Consider the following 20,183-nt stretch of genomic DNA (forward strand, 5'->3'; position numbering starts at 1 on the left):
GTTGTCTGTGTCTATGTGTCAGCCCTGTGATGACCTGGCGACTTGTCCAGGGTGTACCCCGCCTTTCGCCCGTAGTCAGCTGGGATAGGCTCCAGCTTGCCTGCGACCCTGTAGAACAGGATAAAGTGGCTAGAGATAATGAGATGAGATGAATACAGCCGGTAACCTAATTAGCAGCCATTTGACAGCTTGGTATTTCATAGATAACTTTCCCCACTCCTACCTCACTCCCCGTCAATCCACATACATGCAGGCGCACATTCCCTGCCAGCACACGCTCGGCTATATAATGAACACCATCAACAACAATTCAAAGATTTGGAAATTACCACATACTCAATGTAAATATACAGTTGAATAATGATCCCGCCAACAGAAATGTCAACAAATCTACGTGTATGACACAATTAAAACCAATCATAAATGACCGTTTACTTTTCAGCTCAAATACACGAAGCGGTATTGGCCGGTTTCACAAGTGGAATGTGGCGCATGTGCACATCGCTCTTTCTGAATAGAAACATCCGGCGATTCATCAAACCAATATGTCGAATGAGATGCTTTGGAAATCATGTGAATAAACTGATAAATTTGATATGTAACCCGAATATCAGCATATTTTGGCACTTGTCCGATCGGACAAGTAACTGAAACGATGAACTTGTCCAACATTAAGTATCACTTGTCCCGGACAAGCGGACAACCATTAATGTCGAGCCCTGAATCCCTGTATAAAGATACTCATGACGACTATGACATGTTGGTGTTGAATGTTGTACATTGGAAAGGTTTTTTTGCCCGTTCACAGTGAAGACTCATGAGGAGGTTTTTTGTTTTTGGTTTTTTTCTTTCTGTAGTCAACTGACGCTCCTTTAAAAACTAAAGCAGGAAGAGCTGTCACTTTCCCCCAGCCTTAAAAGACAGGCTCATCATTTCAGATGGAAACCTGGATTTGTTATAAAAAATGCTGAAGTGACCTTGTCTGAACTAGACATCAGGTCACTTTTCATTCAGAATATCAGTAGGAATATGAATGATCTCATACCTTAAATTTTCATTCAGGAAAGACGATCTCGGTGAGTAGCTGGATTGAGTAGCTAGTTGAATGGAGCTACTCATGTATGAATCATAAATCTGACTCATATTTCAGTTATGGGGAAAAAATAACAGTGAACCCTTTTTCATATTTTGAATTTTCAGCTGTTTAAAAGTAGACAGCCTTTTGATTTCATAAAATCAGTGAAATTTAGTTCTCTCTGAAATTTGGTCATTGTGATCTATGTTTTTCTGTAACATCGAAAAAAAAACAGGCCATTCTATGGCTGGGAAGTTATTTAATTTGAGGGGATTCCCAAGCAAATAATGTGCATGAAATTGCTCGCTTCGCACCGTCAAGCAAACAGAGGAAGTCCATGTGCGCATGCGCAAGTTTACCTTGACAGTGCACTGACGGTTACATCATTCTGTCGCTAAATGAACAGCTGATCACACCAAGGTGCTCGCTGACCACCGATATTTATTAGTTTTGTCCTGCATTTCCTTTCCATCACAACTTAACGTCTATTCTTCTCACTTTCCTTTACTGTATTCGGTCTTTCACATTTCATACTCGCATCCTCCATTTCCTTTTCCTGTTTCAAATTTGTATCCAACAATGCCTTGCGCGAACGGGGAAAGCCCACTACATGATGCATGACGTAGTATCTTGTTTTGCGTCCTGGTGAAGCAGGAAAAAATAGTGGAGAATTTAGAGCCACGTGGCCTGAAATTCATTAACTGTTTAAAAAAAAAAACCTCATAAAATTGGAAATCTGTGATTCGAATTCAGTAGCTTTTGGTCCACTAAACAAAAATAATTGGGTGTCAGGGAAAACTCTTTTTATGACCTAAACTTGAAAAATCCGAACGGTAGTACAGCTTTAAGGACTTAATTATTATCCTATTCGTTACCTCCACCAACTGTGATGGAGGCAGTCATGTTTTCGCCTCTGTTTTTTTTTTTTTTCTGTTCCCAACATAACTCAAAATGTCATGAACAGATTTTGATGAAATGTTGAGGAAAGGTGAGCCATGGGCCAAGGAACAAATGATTAGATTTTGATGCAAATCCAGATATGTATGTGGCTCCAGGATTTTTTTTTTTAACTTTCCCCAGCATGACTCAAAAAGTAGTGAATGGATTTGGATGAAATTTGGTGAACAGCTTAAGTATTATCCTTGGTTCAATTGATTTGATTTTGATGTTGATAACATGTGGCTTAGTGGAGGTATGCACTCTACCAAGAGTCTTGTAGTTCATTTATTTGTTTATCTTGAGTAACCACTTTATATTGGTTAGAATCATAGTGGATCTTGAGCCTACTGTATCTCTGGCACACTGGGTACAAGGTGGGAATACACACTGGCTGGTATGCCAGTCTATTGCAAGGCACCATGCACCCGCACACATTCACATACCCATTCACACCTACAGACAGTTTAGCATAGCTAGATTATTTAACCACATTTTTGGAAAGAAACCTACACAGACTTAATGGTTTGGTTCAAAAGGAAGTTACCAATTTAACAGTTCCTAATAATTTATCCTAACCCCTTCTTTCTTTGTTTCCTCTATGAGAGGAGCCCTTATTTTGAAACACATTTTCAAGATTTTGTCAGAACAAACTTGATTAATGGTATGGTAATGGAGTTGAAATACCCTTGTTACCCTTTGTCATCATCTATACCGTAATGTCCTTTGTATTCATCAGTTTCTCCTTTCTGATCTTTTGTTTGTACCAGACAATCTCTGTGTCTGTATCCGTGCTGACCCTCAGTTGCATTGCCCAGGACCGGTGGTATGCTATCTGCCACCCTCTGAAGTTCAAGAGCACTGCGAAACGGGCCCGCAGGAGCATCATCCTGATCTGGTTGGTGTCCTGTGTGATCATGATTCCCCAGGCTATTGTCATGGAGTGTAACAGCCTGCTGCCTGAGCTGCTGCCTGAGCTCACCAACAAGACAGTTCTCTTTACTGTGTGTGATGAACACTGGGGAGGTGAGAGAGCAATCTGGTAGTCAGTATGCCTTTTTGATTTTGATAAATGGATGAGTACAATCTTCTTAAATGGGTGAATGGTATCCTTGACTTGCAAGTGACGTCAAAGCAAAATAGAAACTTGGATGCCCACCATGTTGGTGGATATATAAATGTGGGGTCAAGCGACATTCCATACAAAACATAGTCACACATGCACAACTCTTTGTTTTTCCACCGCTTTAAGCATTCTTTTGGCTATGCCATATCTTTGTGCTGTATATGGTTGTGGTCACAACAGTACTCGTGACCATGGCGTGTTACGATTTTTTTTTTTCGAATTCCGTCCGTGATTCGGAAAGAGGGCGAGGAAACTCTAAGGCTTAGTACGGAGAAGAGACAAGCACAGCTGAACATCATTGGCAGGGCTGATCGAACAGAGGTTAAAACCAAAACAGCTCGTGTTTGCAGTAATCATTTTACCTCAGGTGAGATTCAAAAGCTTTCTCGATAATATCATGGAAGACTTGTATTTTGTGTTGCTAAAATTTTGCTAGAAAATGAGCGTTCTCTTGTCATGGTTCACTCGGTCGTTGTTATAATTTTAACACATGTATTACCATTTCGCTTATAGGCGCGCCAGCAAAATTATACGATAGAAACAATCCAGACTGGGCACCCACTCAGAACATGGGCTATGTTTCGTCCAAGGTCGAACTTGATTCTTTGGCAGCCAAACCAGATAGAACGCGATATCTGGGTGCTCGATGGTCGGTAGAAGTGTCTTATCTTCAGAAAAGTCTGACTTTTTTTAAATAATATGGATCAAAACCACACAATATTTTCTGTTTGTATCAAATCTTCTCTCGACTGTTCAAATCATGGTAATACTGAGAAAATTCAGCATTGTTTACAGACACGCTTTCAGCGGCTGCCATCCTAGTTGCTTGTATATCCACCATCGTGGCAGACGCTCATGACGTAGCACATTTTGATCACATGGTTGCAAGTCATGTATATGGTTCTCTTGGTTGAACCTAAGAAGAAACTTTTTAGTAACCACCAAGAAAGTGTAATAATTGACCACTGAACATGAAAAAGATCATTATCACATTCAGTCAAATGGAGACAGAGAAGAAGATGCTGTTTAATTCAGTTCCAAACTTGCTTTGATCAGTTAAAGTTAGGGAAGGCAATTTATTGTAGAAGCATCATGTTTTTCTGTTATATTTCTTAAAATCACATCCAGATAGGAATGAATAAATCAAATGCTCTGAAAATAAAAAGAAAAAAAGTCTGTCATCTGTGGAGGTCACAGGGCTGTAAAAAGACTGTCCAATCATTTCATTCAGGCCCACCTGCCTGTCTATCTGCCTACCTGTGTGCACTCTGCCCTTGCACTCATTGCACATGACCAGAGCCTTCCACAAGGCTAGGCAGAAATAATGCTAAAGCTAGCAAGCTAGTTGACAGCTGTGAGTACCAACAATATCCATGTTTGTTGTTTACATTCATGATGATGTTTGGTGTTTTCTTATACGTGAATGAGACACAAGGTAGTTGGATATGACAACAGTGCGCTCGCTCGCTCGCTTGCTTGCTCTCTCTCTATCTATCTATCTCATGGGCTCGTTCTCCAGTAGTAATCAGGCAGTGCACGTTCATGTTATGGAGGAGAGGCTTTGGAGGGAGGTCTGAAAGGACGGGATGGGGGGTTTTTGGTTGGATACTTTCAAAATTGGATACTTTGCTGGTTTCTCCAATGTTGACTACCCTAGCTTTAAGACAGGTCATATCGCATCAAAATGTATTCAATAGTAAGCCATTTTGGATAAATAAAGGATTCAGGCAAACTCCTAGACATCAAAAGCTTCTGATATTTAGATACCACTGAATGCATTATTTAGATGGACAAAAAAAAAAAAAAACTTTGCTGGTTTTGAAATGGCAAGCATGCTATTTAAAAAAAAAAAGATTATTGTAAATTAACAGTTTTTATTAGGAACAAAAAAGGAAAGCACCACCATCCTTAAAGGTTCTGACTGCAAAGTTGAATTCTGAGCAAAATGTTGTACTTCTGTTGCTTTTAGATTTTCGAGATTTTGTGCTGTTGCACACACCGTGTATCCTACGTGTAAATGTTTTGTCGAGACAAAAAGCATCCCGCATTTTACGATTCCAGAGATTGCCGAAGAAAATGAGCAACAATATCAATATCACGTGACCACAGTGGGGCGTGTTTGACCTACTTTTAACCAAAACAAGTCGGCGTGGGCAAACATGGCGGACTCCGCTCTCCCGCCAGTTAAAGGCCAGCAGAAAAGAAAAAGAAAGCCTGCTGAGTGAGTGCAACTGCAAGATAGAGCAAGGTTAAATGACGTAATTTCTCTGGACAGAGAACTAAATCATTCTAGCTAGTGCTGAGCTATCTTAGCCTTAGGATGCATGGGCTTGACTCCACGGTAGCAAGTATGGAGTTATCCACCTAATGTTTTGATCTTGCAGAGAAAGAAACGATAACACAAAAGCAGCAACAGAGAAAATATATATTTGTCTTTTGTTTCATGGATCTGTTTGCGAATGTCTACCCCAAATTACATCCCTGTGACTCAAAACTCTCCGAGGTCGATGCGTCTCCATCTTGGTGTGATGCAGTTCCATAAGGATGCTATCAAAAGCTCCTTGTATTCGGCTGTTTCTGTAGGGCTATACTGTTTACCTCAAGAGGTAGGAAAACGGTCTCAAAATGGAGAAAAGTGACCATCTGCACATCAGAGTGATCACATCTCGTCCACAAGATATTGTTCTTGCAAGACATAGGAAAGTGCCATGCACAATAAAAAAAAAAAAAAAGGAAATTTCATATGACTTCACAATCAGCACTAGGCATATCAGGTGAAAATTCAAATTCAGTCCAAATTGTTTGAAACTGCTCTCATTGAATTCAGAATTGAATGCAGAACACATACTTTTTACAGAATTAAAACGTTTATCCATTCTTGAGCGGTTACAAATCAAAGATTGAAGAAACGTCTTAATTTTTAGAAAACTGCTGTAATATTCTGTATGAGGATCACATGCTCCAAAATGGGCCTCATTAACGAATGAGATCAAATGTTTTTTCTTAATAACTTTATTTTTCAAGATATTTACATAGAAATTGGTAGGCACATAGATGGTTGTATACAGAATGCAAAGTTTGAAAAATTAGTAAAAACAAATAATGCAAATTAGTATTGAATTACTAATTAATTATGCTAATTAGGTAAAACAATCAGTACACTCAATAAAAAAGTAAATTTTTTTTTCTAATCCCCTCTTTGTGCTCTGTAGGCCTTTGTATTTATCAAAAGTAGGGCCTACTAGTATTTATTTGAAAGAATATAAATGATTATGTTGATTAATATTCACAGCTTTCAAGGCGAACCTCAAAAAACTGTGTGATTCACATCCAATAAACAACTCCAGTTAATTGAATTGAAATTGACACTTGCATTTCTGGCTTCCAGTTTTTAAAATCTCATTCCAACTACTAAGATTTCAATATTTTTCATCAAAACAACTACAGTTATATTCTAAAATAGTTATTTATTTACATGAATCAGTTTGATTTGAAAAAAAAACAAGTAGGTAAAGCTATGAAAACTCGCTTCAATGTCTTCCGTGGATCATAACGTCAAAACTAGCAGATGGAAAATTTTGCTGAATACTTCATCAGAAACAGTGAGAGCGAGAGAACATCCCTATAAAAGTTCTGATTAATATTCACGAGTAATCCAGTCAGAAACTGATCAGAAGAGAGAGAGAGAGAGAGCCTGACCACTTTCCCGTGACTCAAAAAGCACCGGCAGTTTCCCGACGTCCCGCGAGCAGGGAGTGTACTCTGTTATACCAACTTCAACTTGCCGTTACTCCCAAAGTACTGAACAGATCTTAACCAGATAATTTTTTTTTTTTGGAAAGCAGAGATTATATGCTTTTTAATGATAGTATTCACGATAGGAAAATGTTCAAGTTAAGCAATAACAGATTTGGAAACTTTGAGTGTCTGCATGCATAGGGTGACCAGATTTCCCTAGTCTGAAACCGGGACACTTTTGCGCGCGACCATGCTCGTGCACGCACACCTTTTTTTTACGTAAACGTGACACTCAGAGGTGCTCTTATCATTTTGTTGAAGCTCACATTTATCAACATCTCACATGAAATAAAACAAACAGGCATTTTGTTATCTAGTAGCATAGTGGTATACAGATCAGTTAAATTATGGTCAGACAACAGATTTTGTAATGGCTGAGAATAGGCCAGGCTATGTCCGTAGGCCAAATTTAAACTGATTTATTTCACCTGTTTGTGAGAACACCAAGAAGAATGCATAGTATCTTAGTATATCTCTAAAATTGTATGCACTATAGCATGAACTTAAAAAGTAGATATGTGACCTCAACATAGCCTAGGTCAGAATCAACCTTACTAACCATTCCCCACAACTGAATGAATAAAGCAAGAAGATGTGTACAAAAGTGAACACTTTAATGGAAGGTGCAACAAGCTGTTCAACACAGCAATATGGCCAAACTGTCAGAATGGTATGTTAAACAGAAACAAAAAAGAGACAAGTGATTTGAGAATATACACTCAAACAAAACAGCAATAAAGGAGGAGAGGGGCGACAGCCCGAGGAAAGCCCCCACAGGAGCGCACAGCATTTGCAACATAGGCTACCCAACTCAGTACAAGAACAAAACACTTAGGTGGGGTTTACATTAGACCGTATCAGCGGATCATCAGATTAACGTTTTTAAAACGATTAACATGCACACAGCAACACCAATACACGACTCGCCTGCACACAGCAACGCCAATACACGGATACGCTCAGCTCCGCAGCCATCCTGCGCTCCAAATCACTCCGCCCTGAACAGCGAGTGCCCTCTGGAGGGTGCGCACTCCGGCCCTGCGCAGCTCACAGAGTGCGCGAGTGAAGCGCACGAGCAGTAATTCGGGACTGAGCCGCTGTGTGTGTGCTCTCAGTGCATATCGGGTATGCGCGTCACTTACCACTTGCAAGTGGAAGGATGGCAAGCCTAAAGACAATCATAACTACACAATGGGCAGTATTTGCATCAGTATTTGCAGTATTTTCATACTTTTATACTCTTTAATGAAAGGTGATACAAGGCGGAAGTCCGCGCCGTTTTTCAGCAGTCGCGTCACATGACCAACGCCAGCGAATCAGGAAGGTGGATGTCACAGTGACGTTGTCCAATGACGACACCAGCTAGAGCTCAGCACAGCGTATCCGCGTATCTCAATGTTTACACAGCACCGGACCAGATACGATCTGGATTGAATACGTGGACCCTGGCGGATTCCTGTTTCCCTGCGTTTCCAGGCGGTTTAATGTAAACGGACAGTGCATCCGCGAAGAAAACGAGACAGATACGGTCTAATGTAAACTTGGCCTTAGTGTGTGCAGTAGGCTTCATGCGCATTGTTCTGCACCTCTCGGAGGAAGGGGTAGGTGCCCTGTAAATCTTTGGAAAAGGTACATTTTCTTTTCGGCATAATTGCTGCGGCATTACTGCTGCTAGACAAAGAACATTCGCGCCAGTTAATGTTTATTTTATTGTTGCATGGCAACACGTTCTGTTGTCTGGAATAATGTGGCTAAATAAACACCCATGCCACAGGGCCAGGGGGCAGTAACCAGGAAAGTTTGCGATTCCTGTCAATTCATCAAAATAGTAAATGCAGACATTTCTCTGCTAATGATTCCCACACTGCTCAGTCGCAAACGTCACGAGTGGCGAAAACCGGGACATATCCGTGTCCCGACAGACTTTTGTCGGGACTCGGAATACACAACCCCAAATCGGGACTGTCCCGGTAAAACCGGGACTTCTGGTCACCCTATGCATGCAGAGTTTTCACAGCATGGCCAATGAGCATCTGATAGGCCGACTTTAACTGTTGTTCAACAGAAGCATTCATTGGAAATCTCTGTTACCAATGAATAGCAATGTAAACCACTACCTTTTTATTTACTGTATGTCTTACCTTTGAACTGCCAAATTAACATCAAGCCAAAGGTATGATTTCATTCAATATATCAGTTTAAACACAGTGGAGTGCAGCACTACAGTGTAGTGCACAACACAGGCCATAATGTGACATGGATGAAGGTAAATTCAACTTGGTTTAAAAATTTTTGCTACATCGACCCTCATTATGCTAATGTATGCAACAGACAAACAAGCAAACTTTTTTTTGTTCCTACATATGAGGAAAAAAAACAGCTTGCCTTACTAACTCAGCTAATGGGCCAGCTAGCATATCTACCTTTTTTTAGACAGGAAATTTGCTATCTATAATTGACAATCTATATTTCTATCATATGGAACAAATAAAAGAGGCAAAACTGACAGGGTTCCCCCCCCCCCCCCCCCCCCCCCATTTGTTGGTTACCTTGTGTGTGTGTGTGTGTGTGTGTGTGTGTGTGTGGTCGCTCTCTCTTTTTGGCAGATGAGATCTACCCCAAGGTCTACCACACCTGCTTTTTTATTGTTACCTATTTTGCTCCTTTGTGTCTGATGATCCTGGCGTACATCCAGATCTGTCAGAAACTCTGGTGCCAGCAGGTGAAATATGTTTCATACCACTTCTCACCAACTTCAAAAGACTTTCATCATAAGCCAAATCTTAATGGGGACCATAGTCAAATAGTCTATTATCTGTTCAGTATACTAAACAAGTTTTCATTAATAGAACGGGGGGAACCTGACCCTTTGCTCTATCGTTTTAGTCAGCTTAAATGGACTGTCATTATTTGAGACTTGACACTACAATTGCATTCTTCTACTTCAGGAAGGCGTTTTCTATCAAATTAACAGATGTAAGTCAGATTGTTAAATGTAACACTAAGTCAGTTAATATCCATACAGTACTGTGCAAAAGTCTTAGGCACATGGAAAAAAAATGCTGGAGACCAAAAATTGCTTAAAAAATAATTAAACGAAATGTTTCAGCTTTTTAAAAAACACTATAACCAGCAGTAAGCCATAATAAATGAAACAAAGTCAATATTTGGTGTGAGACAACCCTTTGCTTTAAAAAAAAAAGTAACCTCACGTATAATTAGTGCAATTTTATAAGGAAATGAGCTGTAGGTGGCAGCACGGTGGTGTAGTGGTTAGCGCTGTTGCCTCACAGCAAGAAGGTCTGGGTTCGAGCCCCGTGGCCGGCGAGGGCCTTTCTGTGCGGAGTTTGCATGTTCTCCCCGTGTCCGCGTGGGTTTCCTCCGGGTGCTCCGGTTTCCCCCACAGTCCAAAGACATGCAGATTAGGTTAACTGGTGATTCTAATTTGACCGTAGGTGTGAATGTGAGTGTGAATGGTTGTCTGTGTCTATTGCCGCTTTTCCACTACCAACGCGGCTGAGTTGGGCTGAGCCGTGCCGTGCTGAGTCGAGCTGAGTGGGGCTGTTGGAGTTGCATTTCGACTACAACCGCGCTGAACCGTGCTGGCTGGAAGTGGGTGGACACATTGGGTGGAGTTAGCGAAAGTGGGTGGACGTCAGGTGATGTCGTTAGGCGGCGCAAACAGTGACATCAGTGATCTTTTAAGCGGTAGTCTCACGACCCGGAGAGTAAACAATAAACATGGAGGACATGGTGTCGTTAGTGTTGCTGGTCTTGGTGCTGTGGCTTGTTGTCATCGACAACGCCAACAGATACTGGCAAGAGCATATAGATGAGGCGAGGCGCATAAGGCTTCATAATTCTCATAATTCGTAATTCTCCTTCTTCCAGGTTTACGGTGTTTACAGATCCCAGCGTGCTCGCGGGGCATGTGTGGGCATGTGAGGACACTCCTCCTCACCAATCAGTGCACAGGGGAGTGTCTGCTCACACCCCTAGCCTCACTCAGCTCGGTTTGGCTCGCTTCAGCCCTACTCCAAAACCGTGCGAGTTTTGGGGGCTAAGCAGGGCTGAAGCGAGCTGAGTTGTGCTGTTCTTAGATAGTCGAAACGCGAGCCATGTCGGGCTGAAGTGAGCTGAAGCGAGCTGAAGTGAGCTGAAAAAGGGTAGTGGAAAAGGGCCATATATGTCAGCCCTGTGATGACCTGGCGACTTGTCCGGGGTGTACCCCGCCTTTTGCCCGTAGTCAGCTGGGATAGGCTCCAGCTTGCCTGCGACCCTGTAGAACAGGATAAAGCGGCTAGAGATGATGAGATGAGATGAGCTGTAGGTTTTACTTTTGCACAGTACTGTATGTTGATGAGTGCTGATGAAAAGTGTGATGGAAGCGAAGCTAACTGACATCACATACCGCAGTCAGATGTTAAAAATAAGGTTAACTGCTATCAACAACCCATATTTGACAGAAAGACATTATTAGATCGTAAGTGCTAAAGAAGGCAATTGGACTTGCTTGAAATTCTTGAAGACGTTTCACCTTTCATCCAAAAGGCTTCTTCAGTTCTGTCTGACTAGTGGGGAGTTCCAGGTATTTATCCTCTAGTGAACCAAAAGCAACCTTAAGGAGAGTCATTGAGGTCACACGGGTCGTTGATACTCTGTCATCCTGTAGGTGTTAGGGTCACTGGAGGCCGAGTGTGAATGGTGTTAGCAGCCTAGAGTCGTTAGGGTGATCTCTGGGTTGATGGCTCTCTCTGCCATCATGGGAGTCATTGAAGTCAGCTGAGTGTTGGTGTGGATGTGGATTCAGTTTTCTGGGAAGTATGCCAAAGACTGCAATGTAGGTGGCTGATAAGTGGTGTCTCAGACCACCTCTTCTGTTCAGTGATGGTTGTTCCAGGTTGACGAAGATGGCTTCTTTTACTCCTCTTTCAAACCACCGGTCTTCTCTGGTGAGAATGTGTAAACAGAAAGACAGAAATGCTGACTTGGAGAAGAAATCTGACCAGGCAATGGAACCTGACATCCAAGAGAAGTGGGTGAAGAACTCATCCAACAGAGAACTCACCCAACCAGATTTTTATACATTCTCACCAGAGAAGACCGGTGGTTTGAAAGAGGAGTAAAAGAAGCCATCTTCGTCAACTTGGAACGACCATCACTGAACAGAGGAGGTGGTCTCAGACACCACTCATCAGCCACCTACAATGCAATCCTTGGCATACTTCCCAGAAAACTGAATACACATCCACACCAAGGCTACATCCACACGACAACGGCAACGAGATTTTATTTTAAAAAATATCGTGTCCACATGGGCAACGGATCAGTAAAATATCACGTACATATGGCAACGCAACGCTTGCTGAAAACGATGAAATACACATGCCACACCTCTACGTGCGCTGTAAGACAGTCCCATCGGAGACATCAGAACAATAGAAGAAGTAGGACGCATGCGCATAAACCCCTTCTACCCGGCGTGAAGTACTCACAGGAACAAACACACAACAACAAGAAGAAGATGGCTGCGACTACGCGAGGAAATCGTGCCTTCTGTGTGTACAAATTAGTTTTATTAGTGTGCATAGTTTTATATAACTTAATTTTCTTATTGTGTGTGAACATTTTGAAAAGCATTTTTATATAATTTATATAACTTTTTATATTGTGTGTGAACATTTTGAAAAGCAGTCTTATCCAATAAAAAAAAGAAATTCAAGAAATGGTTCAGTTACTTGTTTATTTAAAAGAAAAGCTGTATACAAAAGTGAATGCAATGCAGTGGTTCATACAAAACAGCGAGAGTGCTGCTTGTTCTAGTCATGTGGTTGTGACGTCATCATAAACAAATCCGTTCTTCTCATCCAGACGACTTCGCAACGGCACTGTTGCCAGATTTTTACACTTTGGAAACCGTTCTCAAAAAATATCGTTTTGGGGCACCCAAAACGCCGGTGCCGTGTGGACGCCAGGCCGAAATGATAAACAATTTTATCAGATTCACCTGAATCCGTTGCCATGTGGACAGGGCCCAAGGCTCAGCTGACTTCAATGACTCCCATGATGGCAGAGAGAGTCACCAACCCGCAGATCACCCTAACGACTCTAGGCTGCTAACACCGTTCACACCAGGCCTCCAGTGACCCTAACACCTACAGGATGACTGAGGTGGTGTTTACATTAGACCGTATCAGCGGATCATCAGATTAACGTTTTTAAAACGATTAGCGTGCACACAGCAACGCCAATACACGATTCGCGTGCACACAGCAACGCCAGTACACGGATACGCTCGGCTCCGCAGGCATCCTGCGCTCCAAATCACTCCGCCCTGAACAGCGAGTGCCCTCTGGAGGGTGCGCACTCCGGCCCTGCGCAGCTCACAGAGCGCGCAAGTGAAGCGCACGAGCAGTGATTCGGGACTGAGCCGCTGTGTGTGTGATCTCAGTGCATATCGGGCATGCACGTCACTTACCACTTGCAAGTGGAAGGATGGCAAGCCTAAAGACAATCATAACTACACAATGGGCAGTATTTGCATCAGTATTTGCAGTATTTTCATACTTTTATACTCTTTAATGAAAGGTGATACAAGGCGGAAGTCTGCGCCGTTTTTCAGCAGTCGCGTCACATGACCAACGCCAGCGAATCAGGAAGGTGGATGTCACAGTGACGTTGTCCAATGACGACGCCAGCTAGAGCTCAGCACAGTGTATCCGCGTATCCACGTTAGGGCTTTGACCTTGGCCCAAAAATCATATTCGAAGTTCGTTTGGAAATTAATCTAGACATTCGAATAGTATTCGAACTTTTATTAATTATATTATTCTTAAATGCCTCACTAACACCTCGGCATCAAAATTAAATATGATATTCAGTCCACCAGGGGGCAGTGTTCAGTCAATGTCAATAAGATTACGTGCAGGAAATATGAAATATTCAGGCGTGTTTTTACAACCACTACTAATGAAACGTGCAGTGTCGTAGTAATTGGCATTATACCGGCTGACACTTTTAACGTTACATAATCCACAAACTTCGTCGTTTGTCCGTTGCCTTTTTTGTGTGAAATGCTGTTCCTTCGGTTTCCTGGTTGCTTGTACTGATGAAAGCCTCTAAACTGTAGCCTCACTGACAATCAAAGGGGAACGTTTACAAAATGAGCAGGTACTGCTACGCCTACACCTAATCTGTGAGTTTATAACACTGCCGTTCCGAGCCCATTCGTGTTGGCTTTTGAGAATGTTTGTTTTGAATGAGACCGGTGTCAGCTGTCATGTCACTGCTTCCTGCTCGCGTCTCTGATTCACAATTCAAACAAACACGGACACGATATGTTATAAGATCACAGATTAGTTTTACGTGCTCACTTCGTTAACTTATGAACTTCATGGTATGTAAATTCCACCATGTGTAGGCTAAATTAATTTAGGCCTATAGGCTACTTGCGCAAGTAAGCTAATAATTTTTTTTTTTTTTTTAGCAACTATCCAAAGTTGACAAAAATAACAGCACATGAAAGCATTACTGCGCAGTGTCGCATAGTCTACGTTAGTAATTTCATTTATGTTATAACATCAGGTGTACAAAAACCAACCAAAGATCTGCAGAAAAAAAAACAAACACCGATATTTTCAGAAGAAAAAGTCACATTTTATATTGCATTTAATCACATCAGCAGTTACATTACACTTCATTTATTGTAGGCCTATGTTGTACTTAATAAAGTCAGACTCTGTCCAATCTCGCAAAAATGACTGACTTCTGATGAGGAAATGAAAAATATTAGAGTTAATATTAGGAATTAGAGTGTCTATCTTCACCTGCCGGCGTATCACAGACCCCTCTCGCAGCCCCCTCTCACCTTCTAGCGCTCCCGCGTGCAATGTCTTCAAGTGGGCCCTCAAGTTTGAAGTTGTTGATTGATAGGCCAATTTGTTTCCACATATTTTACAGGTAACCTTTTTTTTATCGCATTCTCCATCTTTTTTTTCGAATCCAAAATAGCACCACGCATCACTTTTTAAATTCTCCGGAGTGCAAATCTCCAACATGCTAGCATCTGACTCCATTGTTCAATGCGTGCCAGCTTGATGCTAACGTCTACAGGTGCCCAGATAAGACAAAAGACAATGACCTTCGCGATTCACATAAATTCCACAGACGTTAAAAAAAAAAACCTGTGACCTGAACTGAAAACGTTTACAACCACATTCACAAAAATAAAAGAATTATGCCTAATGATACCATATACAGGTTCGAATATTTAGAGCTGCCTAATATTCGTTCGAACATCACTTTTTTTCACAACATTCGAATTGTATTCGAATATCGAAGTCAAAGCCCTAATCCACGTATTCTCAATGTTTACACAGCACCGGACCAGACACGATCTGGATTGAATATGTGGACCCTGGCGGATTCCCGTTTCCCGGCGTTTCCAGGCGTTTTAATGTAAACGGACAGTGCATCCGCGAAGAAAACGAGACAGATACGGTCTAATGTAAACTTGGCCTGAGCGTATCAACGACCCGTGTGACCTCAACGACTCTCCTTAGGGTTGCTTTTGGTCCACTAGAGGATAAATACCTGGAACTCCCCACTAGTCAGACAGAAATGAAGAAGCCTTTCAGATTAAGTTAAGTTGATCTTTATTGTCTCTTTGCAGAGAAATTTGTCTTGAGCATACAAGAGCACCGGTGTCACACATAGCATACAAATCAAAAGACACCAACAAAAAACATCAACAGTTACACTGAACATACAGTCCTACCTACTGCCTAATGGCAGTCTTTGCAGAGCCCCCCCACACACACACATACACACTCCACAAAAATGCATCCTATAATAAATGCACAACAATTATTACACCATTGCCCTAATATTACACAGGCCTCTATCAGGAATTATTGCACTACTGCCCTAATTCAAATATTGCACAACCCTCTAGCAAAAATATTGCACAAACAATTAAAATATTAAAATATCCCTATTAAAATATTGCACATCCCTCTAAAAATAATAAAAATTAAATGTTACAGAAATACAAATGTTTGTATCTGAGCAGCATATTACATATGAGACCACTTTTCAGATTAAAAAAGAAAACATAATGAAGGCTACTGGGTTTTGGTGCAAAATGAAGAAGTGAGTGTGACAGTCAACTTGTCCAGAAGAACTGTGGCTGGTTCTGCAAGATGCTCAGTAAAACCTACAGCTCATTTCCTTATAAAACTGCACTAATTATACGTGAGACTACTATTTTATTTATTTATTTTTTTAAAGATGAGAGGTGAAACATCTTCAAGAATTTCAAGCAAGTCCTTCTTTACCACCTACAGTTTACAATGACCTGGATGACTGAGAACCTTCACAGACGCATTATTAGATACATGTTTATCCAAATCTAAATATAATTTCAAGTTTAAACCACAGGGAAGAATTTGAATTATTTCTTAAATCCAATTTAAGAAATTATGACTCAACCATTCCTGACTGAATTGTTACGGACTTTGTGAGAGGCATACACACATGGTTGGAATGAAAGATTGCAGCCACACTGAGGGTTGAGGTTAAGATTGAAGACCCCTGAGCTACAACTCCTCAGTAAGTATTATAGCTTAGCGCTCTGGTGAAGTAATGTATTATTTGTCTTCGCTGAAATACTTTGGCCTGCTATGTGTCCAAAGCACTGCTTTATAGTGTTTATTGTTACAATGTAGTGTTAATGTCTGATAAGATACCAGGGACTTCATCAGTGGTGCAGAGAAAGTGGAAATCCCTGCAATGTTCAGCTCAGGCTTCAGGCCCTGGTGAGTCGGTTAAGGTCAGGACCAGTGCGGTGTCGGCTGAGATCAAGCAAGTGAAATCTCGACGGAAAACGGCACGCATGCTGATGGTGGTGCTCTTCGTCTTTGCCATCTGTTATCTACCCATTAGCATCCTTAATATCATGAAAAGGTACCTTGAGGCTTTTTGTTTTAGCTCTACGATTGTGAAGAAAGCTTTAAAGTACATTTTTAGCATTTATGCAAAAAAGTATAAATACACATCAGTATAAAGACATGCTGCACAAATGTACAAATATTACAGTTCTCTGAAATGATCAAGCTTGATGTGCTCATGAAATGTTAATTTTTTTTTATATTTCTTTTATATTCTTAATCCTTTCTCATGTCTAGAGTGTTTGGTGCTTTCAAGAATGCAAACAACAGAGAAACTGTGTATGCCTGGTTCACCTTTTCCCACTGGCTTATATATGCCAACAGTGCAGCCAATCCCATCATCTACAATTTCCTCAGTGGTGAGTAAATGAGCTTACACTCTCAGAAAATAAAGTACATTATTGTACCTTTAGGGGTATAACAGCTTGTCACTGGGGCAGTACCCTCTAAGGTGCCCTTAGATTTGTACCCTTTATATGCTGCTTGGGAACATGTATGTACCTTTTGGGCCCTATAAAGTTACACCTAGTTACCTTGAGGTCCAATAATGAGCCCTAGAAGAAGAAGAAACCTTTATTTGTCACATGCACACTTCAAGCACAGTGAAATTCATCCTCTGCATTTAACCCATCTGAAGCAGTGAACACATGCACACACTCAGAGCAGTGGGCAGCCACACCAGAGCACCCGGGGAGCAGTCAGGGGTCAGGTACCTTGCTCAAGGGCACCTCAGCCCAAGGCCACCCCACGTCAACCCAACCTCATGTCCTTGGACTGTGGGGGAAACCTGGAGCACCCAGAGGAAACCCACGCAGACATGGGAAGAACACACAAACTCCACACAGAAAGGCCCCCGCCGGCCTAGAACCCGGAACCCTCCGGGGGGTATATTAGTGGGGGTATATTATGGCCCTTTTCCACTACCCTTTTTCAGCTCACTTCAGCTCACTTCAGCCCGACACGGCTCGCGTTTTGACTACCTTAGAGCAGCACGACTCAGCTCGCTTCAGCCCTGCATAGCACCCAAAACTTGCACGGTTTTGGAGTGGGGCTGAAGCAAGCCAAACCAAGCCAAGTGGGGCTAGGGGCGTGAGCAGACACTCCCCTGTGCACTGATTGGTGAGGAGGAATGTCCTCACATGCCCACACACGCTCTGCGAGCACACTGGGATCTGTAAACCCAGAAGAAGAATTACGAATTACGAGAATTTCTGAAGCCTTATGCGCCTCACCTCATCTATACGCTCTTGCCAGTATCTGTTGGCGTTGTCGGTGACAACAAGCCACAGCACCAAGACCAGCAACACTAACGACTCCATGTTTATTGTTTACTATCCGGGTCGTGAGACTACTGCTTAAAAGCTCACTGATGTCACTGTTTGCGCCGCCTAATGACATCACGTGACATCCACCCACTTTCGCTAACTCCACCCAATGTGTCCACCCACTTCCAGCCAGCACAGTTCAGCGCGGTTGTAGTCGAAATGCAACTCCAACAGCCCCACTCAGCTCGACTCAGCCCAACTCAGCACGGCACGGCTCAGCCCAACTCAGCCGCGTTGGTAGTGGAAAAGCGGCATTAGTGTAGATTGTACCTTGGGGACAGAAATGGACTCCTACTGTACCCCTATTTCTGCCAGTGTATGGTCTAATCAGGCTTGATATGAGACGTTATCTCCATCTGCTGGACACATCATGGCTTTGCTGGATCCTTTCTTTCTTCCACATCACTCTGTTATCCTTGAAATAGCTGGTCTTTAAAGTTTTTAAATGAGCATTGTTCTCCAGCAACATCTGTTCCTATTCATTTTCAACAAGACAATCTCAATTAATATTTCATCAGCATGGTTAATATTCTTCACAAGTCTGTGATAAAGTACCTGAGGGTGAGGTGGAAAATTACACACTGGAATGGCGTGGTGTTTTTTTTTTTTTTTTTTAATCACAAGGCACCACACACACACACTCCTACCAACAGCGATTCAGTATAGCCGTTCCACCTTGGGAAGTTTGAGGAAAATGGAGAACCTGGAGGAGGTCAGGAAAAGACCCTGAAGCTGGGAAGCAATAATGCTACCTTCTCCTCCCACATTTGATTCATACCAAGAAAATCTTAATTACGGTACATCCAATTTAGCAACACATAGCAACCAGCAAATTGCTTGTTTCCGTTCAAAGAAGCATGACAAAAGAGTCACCAGCCATTTGTGATAATTGCTACCCTGTCAGTTGATTTAAAAAAAAAGGGGGGGGGGGGGGTATGAGAAACCTGGAGCAGCACTGGCCCCTGCTGAAATCTGGTTGGCTGCCAGTGGGTATCTCAAAAACTGACGTTAAGTGTGCAATTGGTCATTGCTACTGGTGGGTATTTGTATGATAGCTCTATCTAACTGTGTAATGATGATCACAGTGCCAGGATGAGCAGTATGTGGAGAATCAACGAAGAACTGTAAACCAATACTGTGAAATCTTTGAGGTTCCATTCTGATTTGGAGAAAAATTAGTACATGAAAACAATAATAAAGTAAAATGTTAGTGTTATGTTTTTACCACAAGTGAAAATAACTAATGTTAAGCCTAAATGACTGTTCTGAGATTGTCTGTTTTCATCTAAATTCATTCTGAAGTATTAAATAATGCTTTGTGTGATCAATCTATCAGTCTGATCTTGTTAATTACAATACATACACGACTGACTCGAGAAATATCTACAGAAATGGGATTGTGCACAATTTCCAATGCAATTCATGATAAATGTTAATGTAAACTTAGCATTTTACTAAAGTGAAAGTCAACTTTTCGTATTACAATCCAATTGTGTTGCACTTTAGGCTCATCTTTGAACACACCACTAGATGAAAGTAGTTTTAAAATAAAAAGGAGCTTTTAAATTCATAGATAATTTGCCATAAACAGTTAAGCTGATTCATAACTTCATACACGTGTGTATGCACTGTGTCAAGTTGGGAGCATTTCTTTCAAGTGAGGTTCCACTGGGATTGTTTAAAAAAGTGCTTGCACAAGCTTGCATTATTCATTCGCCAGCCTGTCTTCCTTGCTTGTCATGCTGAGAGATATTTGCTCCACATAATAGGTGTTTGCCAAGGCGCATTTAAAGATTCAAACACAGGGAGTGTACTCGCACACCAGGATTGGATGATTTGGAGAAGAAAAAGTCACTCTTGGTATTCAGAATTTACATAAAAAATGGGGGGGGGGGGGGGGATGCCTGGATTCAGAAAGTTATATATCAAGCTTTTTATAATAATAGTAATAATACAACCCCAATTCCAAAAAAAGT

At 41.7% G+C, this 20,183-nt stretch overlaps 1 protein-coding gene across 1 annotated transcript in view; it reads left to right on the forward strand.

Moving 5' to 3' along the window:
- Positions 1-20,183, forward strand: part of hcrtr2 (hypocretin (orexin) receptor 2) — an 82,431-nt gene that overhangs the window by 47,761 nt on the left and 14,487 nt on the right. The window contains exons 3-6 of the mRNA XM_060924610.1: positions 2,782-3,037; positions 9,542-9,657; positions 16,678-16,898; positions 17,120-17,241. Of these exons, the coding sequence (XP_060780593.1) occupies positions 2,782-3,037; positions 9,542-9,657; positions 16,678-16,898; positions 17,120-17,241 (715 nt within the window). The remainder of the gene's footprint in view (positions 1-2,781; positions 3,038-9,541; positions 9,658-16,677; positions 16,899-17,119; positions 17,242-20,183) is intronic.

The sequence above is a fragment of the Neoarius graeffei genome, chromosome 7 (genome assembly GCF_027579695.1).
Source record: "Neoarius graeffei isolate fNeoGra1 chromosome 7, fNeoGra1.pri, whole genome shotgun sequence".
NCBI lineage: Eukaryota > Metazoa > Chordata > Actinopteri > Siluriformes > Ariidae > Neoarius > Neoarius graeffei.